The sequence below is a fragment of the Mustelus asterias genome, unplaced genomic scaffold, assembly GCF_964213995.1.
Source record: "Mustelus asterias unplaced genomic scaffold, sMusAst1.hap1.1 HAP1_SCAFFOLD_3917, whole genome shotgun sequence".
Lineage (NCBI taxonomy): Eukaryota > Metazoa > Chordata > Chondrichthyes > Carcharhiniformes > Triakidae > Mustelus > Mustelus asterias.
In genome coordinates this window covers 13,952-25,693 of record NW_027593862.1, presented here as the reverse complement: position 1 = coordinate 25,693, position 11,742 = coordinate 13,952, and the positions used below count along the sequence as shown (strand labels likewise).

Here is an 11,742-nt window from a genome sequence, read left to right as displayed (position 1 = left end):
CAGTGTGTGTGGGGGGCCCCCAGGGCCAGTGTGTGTGGGGGGGCCCCAGGGCCAGTGTGGGGGGGGGGCCCCAGGGCCAGTGTGGGGGGGGGCCCCAGGGCCAGTGTGGGGGGGGCCCCAGGGCCAGTGTGGGGGGGGCCGAGGGGAGGCCATGGCCAGTGGGGGGTGGGGGGAGGCGAAGGGCCAGCGGGGGGCTTCTGGGGGGTTGACGCCATGGGCCATCAGGGAGAGGGTGGCTGGGGAGGAGGCCAAGGGGGTCAGCAGGGGAGGCTGCGGGAAGGGCAGGGAGGCTGGGAGAGGGGGGGGGCAGAGGTCACCGGAGAGCGGGGTCACTCACAGGTCAAAGGTGGAGTGGGTGGGTGGGTGACAAGGTGGTGACCATCGCGGGAGAGTCGGAGGTCAAAGAGGGGGAGGGGTGGGGAAGGGTCAAAAGGGCACTGGGATACCAGTGTGTGGGGGGCACGGTCAAAGGTGTGTTAGATCAAAGGGCAGTGGGTGGGTGAGGAGGTCAAGGGGTGAACGAGGACGGAAGGCTGAGTTCAGAGGTCACTGTGTGAATGGCTCTCCCCCCCCCTTGCGTTGCAGAGTCAAGCATCTGATCCTGGTCGATCCCTGGGGATTCCCGGAGCGACCGACTGACGTGTCGGAGACGTGGAAGCCCCCCTGTGGGTGAAGGCGGTCACCACCGTCCTGGCTCGGTTCAACTTCTTGGCAGTGCTGAGGGCAGCGGGACCCTGGGGTGAGCAGAGCGCTGGATTACAGAGCGGTCAGTGAGGGACTGGTCAGCGAGGGAGCGTCCCTCAGTGAGGGACCGGTCAGCGAGGGAGCGTCCCTCAGTGTGGACCGGTCAGTGAGGGAGCGTCCCTCAGTGTGGACCGGTCAGCTGAGGGAGTGTCCCTCAGTGTGGACCGGTCAGTGAGGAGTGTCCCTCAGTGTGGACCGGTCAGTGAGGGAGTGTCCCTCAGTGTGGACCGGTCAGTGAGGGAGTGTCCCTCAGTGTGGACCGGTCAGTGAGGGAGTGTCCCTCAGTGTGGACCGGTCAGTGAGTGAGCGTCCCTCAGTGTGGACCGGTCAGTGAGGGAGCGTCCTTCAGTGTGGACCGGTGTCAATGAGGGAGCGTCCCTCAGTGTGGACCGGTCAGCTGAGGGAGCGTCCCTCAGTGTGGACCGGTCAGTGACGAAGCGTCCTTCAGTGTGGACCGGTCAGCTGAGGGAGCGTCCCTCAATGTGGACCGGTCAGCTGAGGGAGCGTCCCTCAGTGTGGACCGGTCAGCTGAGGGAGCGTCCCTCAGTGTGGACCGGTCAGCTGAGGGAGCGTCCCTCAGTGTGGACCGGTCAGCTGAGGGAGCGTCCCTCAGTGTGGACCGGTCAGTGTGGGAGCGTCCTCAGTGTGGACCGGTGTCAATGAGGGAGCGTCCCTCAGTGTGGACCGGTCAGCTGAGGGAGCGTCCCTCAGTGTGGACCGGTCAGCTGAGGGAGCGTCCCTCAGTGTGGACCGGTCAGTGTGGGGAGCGTCCCTCAGTGTGGACCGGTGTCAATGAGGGAGCGTCCCTCAGTGTGGACCGGTCAGCTGAGGGAGCGTCCCTCAGTGTGGACCGGTCAGCTGAGGGAGCGTCCCTCAGTGTGGACCGGTCAGTGACGGAGCGTCCTTCAGTGTGGACCGGTCAGCTGAGGGAGCGTCCCTCAATGTGGACCGGTCAGCTGAGGGAGCGTCCCTCAATGTGGACCGGTCAGCTGAGGGACATCCCTCAGTGTGGACCGGTCAGCTGAGGGAGCGTCCCTCAATGTGGACCGGTCAGCTGAGGGCGCGTCCTCAGTGTGGACCGGTCAGCTGAGGGCGCGTCCCTCAGTGTGGACCGGTCAGCTGAGGGGAGCGTCCCTCAATGTGGACCGGTCAGCTGAGGGAGCGTCCTCAATGTGGACCGGTCAGTGAGGGAGCGTCCCTCAATGTGGACCGGTCAGTGAGGGAGCGTCCCTCAATGTGGACCGGTCAGTGAGGGAGCGTCCCTCAATGTGGACCGGTCAGTGAGGGAGCGTCCCTCAATGTGGACCGGTCAGTGAGGGAGCGTCCCTCAGTGTGGACCGGTCAGCTGAGGGAGCGTCCTCAATGTGGACCGGTCAGCTGAGGGAGCGTCCCTCAATGTGGACCGGTCAGTGAGGGAGCGTCCCTCAATGTGGACCGGTCAGTGAGGGAGCGTCCCTCAATGTGGACCGGTCAGTGAGGGAGCGTCCCTCAATGTGGACCGGTCAGTGAGGGAGCGTCCCTCAATGTGGACCGGTCAGTGAGGGAGCGTCCCTCAATGTGGACCGGTCAGTGAGGGAGCGTCCCTCAATGTGGACCGGTCAGTGAGGGAGCGTCCCTCAATGTGGACCGGTCAGTGAGGGAGCGTCCCTCAATGTGGACCGGTCAGTGAGGGAGCGTCCCTCAATGTGGACCGGTCAGTGAGGGAGCGTCCCTCAATGTGGACCGGTCAGTGAGGGAGCGTCCCTCAATGTGGACCGGTCAGTGAGGGAGCGTCCCTCAATGTGGACCGGTCAGTGAGGGAGCGTCCCTCAATGTGGACCGGTCAGTGAGGGAGTGTCCCTCAATGTGGACCGGTCAGTGAGGGAGCGTCCCTCAATGTGGACCGGTCAGTGAGGGAGCGTCCCTCAATGTGGACCGGTCAGTGAGGGAGCGTCCCTCAATGTGGACCGGTCAGTGAGGGAGCGTCCCTCAATGTGGACCGGTCAGTGAGGGAGCGTCCCTCAATGTGGACCGGTCAGTGAGGGAGCGTCCCTCAATGATCCTTCCATCAATCCCCCCGACGTGTGAAGCACTCTGAATGTTCTGACTCAGTGTCTCCCTCTACAGGCCCCTCGCTAGTCCAGCGATTCCGGCCGGATCTCAAACGGAAATATGAAGAGCGGTTTGATGATGACACCATATTGGAATATGTCTATCACTGCAATGCTCAGACTCCCAGGTGAGCTGCCCACCTTGGGGCGGAGGGCGGGTAGGGGTGGGTGGAAGGGCGGGTAGGGGTGGCCGCACAGCAACCTGCGAGTAACAGGAGAGTGATAATCACCAGGGAATCTGATCTGTATCCACAGTGCGGCGCTCCCTCAGCACTGACCCTCCCACAGTGCGGCGCTCCCTCAGCACTGACCCTCCCACAGTGCGGCGCTCCCTCAGCACTGACCCTCCCACAGTGCGGCGCTCCCTCAGCACTGACCCTCCCACAGTGCGGCGCTCCCTCGGCACTGACCCTCCCACAGTGCGGCGCTCCCTCAGCACTGACCCTCCCACAGTGCGGCGCTCCCTCGGCACTGACCCTCCCACAGTGCGGCGCTCCCTCGGCACTGACCCTCCCACAGTGCGGCGCTCCCTCAGCACTGACCCTCCCACAGTGCGGCGCTCCCTCAGCACTGACCCTCCCACAGTGCGGCGCTCCCTCAGCACTGACCCTCCCACAGTGCGGCGCTCCCTCAGCACTGACCCTCCCACAGTGCGGCGCTCCCTCAGCACTGACCCTCCCACAGTGCGGCGCTCCCTCAGCACTGACCCTCCCACAGTGCGGCGCTCCCTCAGCACTGACCCTCCCACAGTGCGGCGCTCCCTCAGCACTGACCCACAGTGCGGCGCTCCCTCAGCACTGACCCTCCCACGGTGCGGCGCTCCCTCAGCACTGACCCTCCCACAGTGCGGCGCTCCCTCAGCACTGACCCTCCCACAGTGCGGCGCTCCCTCAGCACTGACCCTCCCACAGTGCGGCGCTCCCTCAGCACTGACCCTCCCACAGCATTTCATTCACCAGTTCTCCCCCTTCTCTCTGGACAGCGGTGAGACAGCATTCAAGGTTCTCTCTGAATCCTTTGGCTGGGCTAAGCGTCCGATGTTGGGACGGATCCACTTGATTCCGAAGGAGATTCCCATCACCATGATCTATGGATCCCGATCCTGGATTGCGCCCAGCGGGGAACAGGTGAAGGATATTCGCCCAGACTCGTACGTACAGACCATGGTGAGTTATACACTGGAGTGTTTGTGTATAAACTTCCTTCCAGTGTTTCTTATTGAGATAAACATGTGCGTCTGCCCCCTGTGCGTCTGCCGCCTGTGCGTCTGCCGCCTGTGCGTCTGCCGCCTGTGCGTCTGCCGCCTGTGCGTCTGCCGCCTGTGCGTCTGCCGCCTGTGCGTCTGCCGCCTGTGCGTCTGCCGCCTGTGCGTCTGCCCCCTGTGCGTCTGCCCCCTGTGCGTCTGCCGCCTGTGCGTCTGCCGCCTGTGCGTCTGCCGCCTGTGCGTCTGCCCCCTGTGCGTCTGCCCCCTGTGCGTCTGCCCCCTGTGCGTCTGCCCCCTGTGCGTCTGCCGCCTGTGCGTCTGCCGCCTGTGCGTCTGCCGCCTGTGCGTCTGCCGCCTGTGCGTCTGCCTCCTGTGCGTCTGCCTCCTGTGCGTCTGCCTCCTGTGCGTCTGCCGGAAACCGATACAACTCCAACATCAACTTCCCTGCTTTTGTAATCATTGCCTTGATTGATAAAAGCAAGTGTCCCATATTCACCACCCTACTAAGATGCCCTTCCGCTTTCAGAGATCTGTGGGCAAACACACCAAGGCCCCTTTGTTCCACAGAACTTCCTGATGTCCAACCATTCATTGAATACTTTCCTGTCAAACTACTCCTCCCAAAGTGTACCACCTCACATGAGAGGAGAACTAATTGACGTGTGTGCATCAAACACTCCCAGGACAGGTACAGCACGGGGTTAGATACAGAGTAAAGCTCGCTCTACACTGTCCCCATCAAACACTCCCAGGACAGGTACAGCACGGGGTTAGATACAGAGTAAAGCTCCCTCTACACTGTCCCCATCAAACACTCCCAGGACAGGTACAGCACGGGGTTAGATACAGAGTAAAGCTCCCTCTACACTGTCCCCCATCAAACACTCCCAGGACAGGTACAGCACGGGTTAGATACAGAGTAAAGCTCCCTCCACACTGTCCCCCATCAAACACTCCCAGGACAGGTACAGCACGGGGTTAGATACAGAGTAAAGCTCCCTCTACACTGTCCCCATCAAACACTCCCAGGACAGGTACAGCACGGGGTTAGATACAGAGGAAAGCTCCCTCTACACTGTCCCCATCAAACACTCCCAGGACAGGTACAGCACGGCGTTAGATACAGAGTAAAGCTCCCTCTACACTGTCCCCCATCAAACACTCCCAGGACAGGTACAGCACGGGGTTAGATACAGAGGAAAGCTCCCTCTACACTGTCCCCATCAAACACTCCCAGGACAGGTACAGCACGGGGTTAGATACAGAGTAAAGCTCCCTCTACACTGTCCCCATCAAACACTCCCAGGACAGACACAGCACGGGGTTAGATACAGAGTAAAGCTCCCTCGACACTGTCCCCATCAAACACTCCCAGGACAGGTACAGCACGGGGTTAGATACAGAGGAAAGCTCCCTCTACACTGTCCCCCCCCATCAAACACTCCCAGGACAGGTACAGCACGGGGTTAGATACAGAGTAAAGCTCCCTCTACACTATCGCCATCAAACACTCCCAGGACAGATACAGCACGGTGTTAGATACAGAGTAAAGCTCCCTCTACACTGTCCCTCATCAAACACTCCCAGGACAGTTACAGCACGGGGTTAGATACAGAGTAAACGGGACTGGGAGCATTCTGGCCAAGTTTGCCGATGATACAAAGATAGGTGGAGGGGCAGGTAGTATTGAGGAGGTGGGGAGGCTGCAGAAATATTTAGACAGTTTAGGAGAGTGGTCCAAGAAGTGGCTGATGAAATTCAACGTGGGCAAGTGCGAGGTCGTACACTTTGGAAAAAAGAATAGAGGCATGGACTATTTTCTAAACGGTGATAAAATTCATAATGCTAAAGTGCAAAGGGACTTGGGAGTCCTAGTCCAGGATTCTCTAAAGGTAAACTTGCAGGTTGAGTCCGTAATTAAGAAAGCAAATGTAATGTTGTCATTTATCTCAAGAGGCTTGGAATACAAAAGCAGGGATGTACTTCTGAGGCTTTATAAAGCACTGGTTAGGCCCCATTTGGAGTACTGTGAGCAATTTTGGGCCCCACACCTCAGGAAGGACATACTGGCACTGGAGCGGGTCCAGCGGAGATTCACACGGATGATCCCAGGAATGGTAGGCCTGACATACGATGAACGTCTGAAGATCGTGGGATTATATTCATTGGAGTTTAGGAGGTTGAGGGGAGATCTGATAGAAACTTACAAGATAATGAACGGCTTAGATGGGATGGACGTAGGGAAGTTGTTTCCATTAACAGGGGAGACTAGGACGCGGGGGCACAGCCTTAGAATAAAAGGGAGTCACTTTAGAACAGAGATGAGGAGAAATTTCTTCAGCCAGAGAGTGGTGGGTCTGTGGAATTCATTGCCACAGAGGGCTGTGGAGGCCGAGACGTTGAGCGTCTTCAAGACAGAAATTGATAAATTCTTGATTTCTCGAGGAATTAAGGGCTATGGGGAGAGAGCGGGTAAATGGAGTTGAAATCAACCATGATTGAATGGTGGAGTGGACTCGATGGGCCGAATGGCCTTACTTCCGCTCCTATGTCTTATGGTCTTATGGTCTTAAAGCTCCCTCTACACTGTCCCCATCAAACACTCCCAGGACAGGTACAACACGGGGTTAGATACAGAGGAAAGCTCCCTCTACACTGTCCCCATCAAACACTCCCAGGACAGGTACAAAGAACAGTACAGCACAGGAAACAGGCCCTTCGGCCCTCCAAGCCTGTGCCGCTCCTTGGTCCAACTAGACCAATCGTTTGTATCCCTCCATTCCCAGGCTGCTCATGTGACTATCCAGGTAAGTCTTAAACGATGCCAGCGTGCCTGCCTCCACCACCCTACTTGGCAGCGCATTCCAGGCCCCCACCACCCTCTGTGTAAAAAACGTCCCTCTGATGTCTGAGTTATACTTCGCCCCTCTCGGCTTGAGCCCGTGACCCCTCGTGATCGTCACCTCCGACCTGGGAAAAAGCTTCCCACTGTTCACCCTATCTGTACCCTTCATAATCTTGTATACCTCTATTAGATCTCCCCTCATTCTCCGTCTTTCCAAGGAGAACAACCCCAGTCTACCCAATCTCTCCTCATAGCAAAGACCCTCCATACCAGGCAACATCCTGGTAAACCTTCTCTGCACTCTCTCCAATGCCTCCACGTCCTTCTGGTAGTGCGGCGACCAGAACTGGACGCAGTGTTCCAAATGTGGCCTAACCATCATTCTATACAGCTGCATCATCAGACTCCAGCTTTTATACTCTATACCCCGTCCTATAAAGGCAAGCATACCATATGCCTTCTTCACCACCTTCTCCACCTGTGTTGCCACCTTCAAGGATTTGTGGACTTGCACACCCAGGTCCCTCTGTGTTTCTATACTCCTGATGACTCTGCCATTTATTGTATAACTCCTCCCTACATTATTTCTTCCAAAATGCATCACTTCGCATTTATCCGGATTAAATTCCATCTGCCACCTCTCCGCCCAATTTTCCAGCCTATCTATATCCTGCTGTATTGCCCGACAATGCTCTTCGCTATCCGCAATTCCAGCCATCTTCGTGTCATCCGCAAACTTGCTGATTACACCAGTTACACCTTCTTCCAAATCATTTATATATATCACAAATAGCAGAGGTCCCAGTACAGAGCCCTGCGGAACACCACTGGTCACAGACCTCCAGCTGGAAAAAGACCCTTCGACCACTACCCTCTGTCTCCTATGGCCAAGCCAGTTCTCCACCCATCGAGCCACTTCTCCTTGTATCCCATGAGCCTTAACCTTCTTAACCAACCTGCCATGTGGGACTTTGTCAAATGCCTTGCTGAAATCCATATAGACGACATCCACGGCCCTTCCTTCATCAACCGTTTTTGTCACTTCCTCAAAAAACTCCACCAAATTTGTAAGGCACGACCTCCCTCTTACAAAACCATGCTGTCTGTCACTAATGAGATTGTTCCGTTCTAAATGCACATACATCCTGTCTCTAAGAATCCTCTCCAACAACTTCCCTACCATGGACGTCAAGCTCACAACACGGGGTTAGATACAGAGTAAAGCTCCCTCTACACTGTCCCCCATCAAACACTCCCAGGACAGGTACAGCACGGGGTTAGATACAGAGGAAAGCTCCCTCTACACTGTCCCCATCAAACACTCCCAGGACAGGTACAGCACGGGGTTAGATGCAGAGTAAAGCTCCCTCTACACTGTCCCCCCCCATCAAACACTCCCAGGACAGGTACAGCACGGGGTTAGATACAGAGGAAAGCTCCCTCTACACTGTCCCCCCCCATCAAACACTCCCAGGACAGGTACAGCACGGGGTTAGATACAGAGTAAAGCTCCCTCTACACTGTCCCCCATCAAACACTCACAGGACAGGGACAGCACGGGGTTAGATACAGAGTGAAGCTCCCTCTACACTGTCCCCCCCATCAACCACTCCCAGGACAGGTACAGCACGGGGTTCGATACAGAGGAAAGCTCCCTCTACACTGTCCCCATCAAACACTCCCAGGACAGGTACAGCACGGGGTTAGATACAGAGTGAAGCTCCCTCTACACTATCGCCATCAAACACTCCCAGGACAGATACAGCACGGGGTTAGATACAGAGGAAAGCTCCCTCTACACTGTCCCCATCAAACACTCCCAGGACAGTTACAGCATGGGGTTAGATACAGAGTAAAGCTCCCTCTACACTGTCCCCCCCATCAAACACTCCCAGGACAGGTACAGCACGGGCTTAGATACAGAGTGAAGCTCCCTCGACATTGTCCCCATCAAACACTCCCAGGACAGGTACAGCATGGGGTTAGATACAGAGTAAAACTCCCTCGACACTGTCCCCATCAAACACTCCCAGCACAGTTGCAGCATGGGGTTAGATACAGAGTAAAGCTCCCTCTACACTGTCCCCCCCATCAAACACGCCCAGGACAGGTACAGCACGGGGTTAGATACATAGAACATTCCAGCGCAGTACAGGCCCTTCGGCCCTCGATGTTGCGCCGACCAGTGGAACCAATCTAAAGCCCCTCTAATCGACACAATTCCAATATCATCCATATGTTTATCCAATAACCATTTGAATGCTCTTAATGTTGACGAGTCCACTACTGCTGCAGGCAGGGCATTCCACGCCCTTACTACTCTCTGAGTAAAGAACCTACCTCTAACATCTGTCCTATATCTCTCACCCCTCAATTTAAAGCTCTGTCCCCTCGTGCTAGCCATCACCATCTGAGGAAAAAGGCTCTCACTATCCACTCTATCTAATCCTCTGATCATCTTGTGTGCCTCTATTAAGTCACCTCTTAACCTTCTTCTCGCCAACGAAAACAGCCTCAAGACCCTCCGCCTTTCCTCATACGATTTTCCCACCATACCAAAAAAAAAATCACCCGGTGCGGAGAGGGGAGGGTCGGGATGGCGACCTCCTCGTGAACCTGCTCCTGGGCCTGGCGAAACGCGCCATTTACCGGTCCAGGCAGCGGGCGATCGAGGGGGCCGTCCGTCCTGACTGTCTGCCCCTCTACCCCGGCTACGTTCGCGGCCAGGTGTCCCTGGAGAGGGAGCATGCGGTGTCCACGGGCGCGGTTGACGCTTTCCGCGCCCGCTGGGCACCGCAGGGGTTGAGGTGCGTTATCGACCCTAATAATTACATTATAATTTGATGTTTTTAAGTTTCCTTTGTACTTTGATTTCTGTTCGGGCTGTTCCCCCTCCTTTTTGGGGAGCTGCCCCTTTTACTTTGTCCTGATTTAATTTGAGTTTGTTTATTTGGTTTGACCTAAAAAGAGGGCAGCATCCTGGTAAATATCCTCTGCACCCTTTCCTTCGCTTCCACATCCTTCCTATAATGCGGTGACCAGAACTGTACGCAATACTCCAAGTGCGGCCGCACCAGAGTTTTGTACAGTTGCAGCATGACGTCCTGGCTCCGAAACTCAATCCCTCTACCAATAAAAGCTAACACACCGTACGCCTTCTTAACAACCCTATCAACCTGGGTGCCAACTTTCAGGGATCTATGCACATGGACACCCAGATCCCTCTGTTCATCCACACTACCAAATATCTTACCATTAGCCCAGTACTCTGTATTCCTGTTATTCCTTCCAAAGTGAATCACCTCACACTTTTCCACATTAAACTCCATTTGCCACCTCTCAGCCCAGCTCTGCAGCTTATCTATGTCGCTCTGTAACCTGCCACTTCCATCTGCACTGTCTACAACTCCACCGACTTTAGTGTCATCTGCAAATTTACTAATCCATCCTTCCACGCCCTCATCCAGGTCATTAATAAAAATGACAAACAGCAGATACAGAGTAAAGCTCCCTCTACATTGCCCCGCATTTGGAGTATCGCGTGCAGTTCTGGTCACCGCACTACCAGAAGGATGTGGAAGCTTTGGAGAGAGTGCAAAGAAGGTTCACCAGGACGTTGCCTGGTCCCGAGGGTGTCGGCTATGAGGAGAGATTGAATAAATTAGGATTGTTCTCACTGGAAAGACAGAGGCTGAGGGGAGATCGGATAGAGGTCGACAAAATGATGAGAGGCACAGACAGGGTGGATAGTCGGAGCTATTTCCCAGGGTGGAAGTGTCAAGGGGGCACAGGTTCAAGGTGAGAGGGGGAAAGTTTAAGGGAGATGTGTCGGGGAGGTTTTTCACGCAGAGAGCGGTGGGTGCCTGGAACGCGCTGCCAGGGGAGGTGGTGGAAACAGGCACATTAGCAACATTGAAGAGGCATCTGGATGGGTCCATGAACAGGGAGGGAATAGAGGGATACGGACCAAGTAAAGGCAGAAGGCTTTTTTTAGTTTAGTTTGGGTATCGTGATCAGCACAGGCCTGGAGGGCCGAAGGGCCTGTTCCTGTGCTGTACTGTTCTTTGCCCTTCTCGCTCTGAGTCCAGCTCGTTTGTTGGTGTTGTCTGCCACCGTGACCCTTCACCTTTTGCCCTGACCCTTGACACTCTGTCTCTCCTGTAGGTCATAGAGGGCGCTTCTCACCATGTCTACGCGGACCGCCCGGAGGAGTTCAACGCGGCCGTCACGGAGATCTGTGACTCGGTGCCGGACACCCCCTCACCTTCCTCGCACCGTACCCCCGCCCCTGCCTCACCCCCCTCCTCTCCTCTTCCCTCCCCCTCCTCGCCCGCCCCTATCTCCCTCGCTCCCGCGTCACCTCTGTCGGACTCTGCCGTATAAGGAAATAAAGTCTCGTGTCGACGCCACGACTGAACCTGCCCCATGCCCCTCCCCAGGGCGCTTGTTCCTCAGAGGCTTGGGTTATGTGCCCACTTCGCTCAATGTGCCTTAACGCGCTCGGGGGAAGGGAAGGGAAGGGGTGGGGTGGGGGAGGGGGGGTCCTCTCAAATTACCTGTGCGCCCCCTCTGGGATTCCAGGACATTCCCGACCCCCACTCCCCCACGTTTCCTCTTGACCCCACACTTTCCATCTCAGAGGGAGGTCGTTCCCCATTCCCGTTGGATGCCTTTACCTGGGAATCAGTCCAGCACCGGTTGAAGAGCAGATGACCAACTCGAGCGGAGGAGCAGCGGTGGCGACGAGGACCGTGGGACACGAGAGACGTTCCCCCCCCCCACCACCCCCTAACTCCTGTGAATATTATTCTCGATTTGTTTAGAAGAAAAACAACCACTTGCTGGTCTCCATCGCCAGT

At 56.3% G+C, this 11,742-nt stretch overlaps 1 protein-coding gene across 1 annotated transcript; it reads left to right on the top strand.

The window, feature by feature from the left end:
- Window positions 1-585: 585 nt before the first annotated feature.
- LOC144490849 ((Lyso)-N-acylphosphatidylethanolamine lipase-like) lies at window positions 586-11,394 on the top strand (the record flags this gene model as incomplete). The annotated part of the gene is given in 5 exon segments (XM_078208545.1): window positions 586-662; window positions 665-739; window positions 2,851-2,962; window positions 3,817-4,000; window positions 11,048-11,394. Coding segments are annotated over 5 exon segments (667 nt in total), but the record flags the coding sequence as incomplete, so codon positions are not given.
- Between the last annotated feature and the right edge of the window lie 348 nt (window positions 11,395-11,742).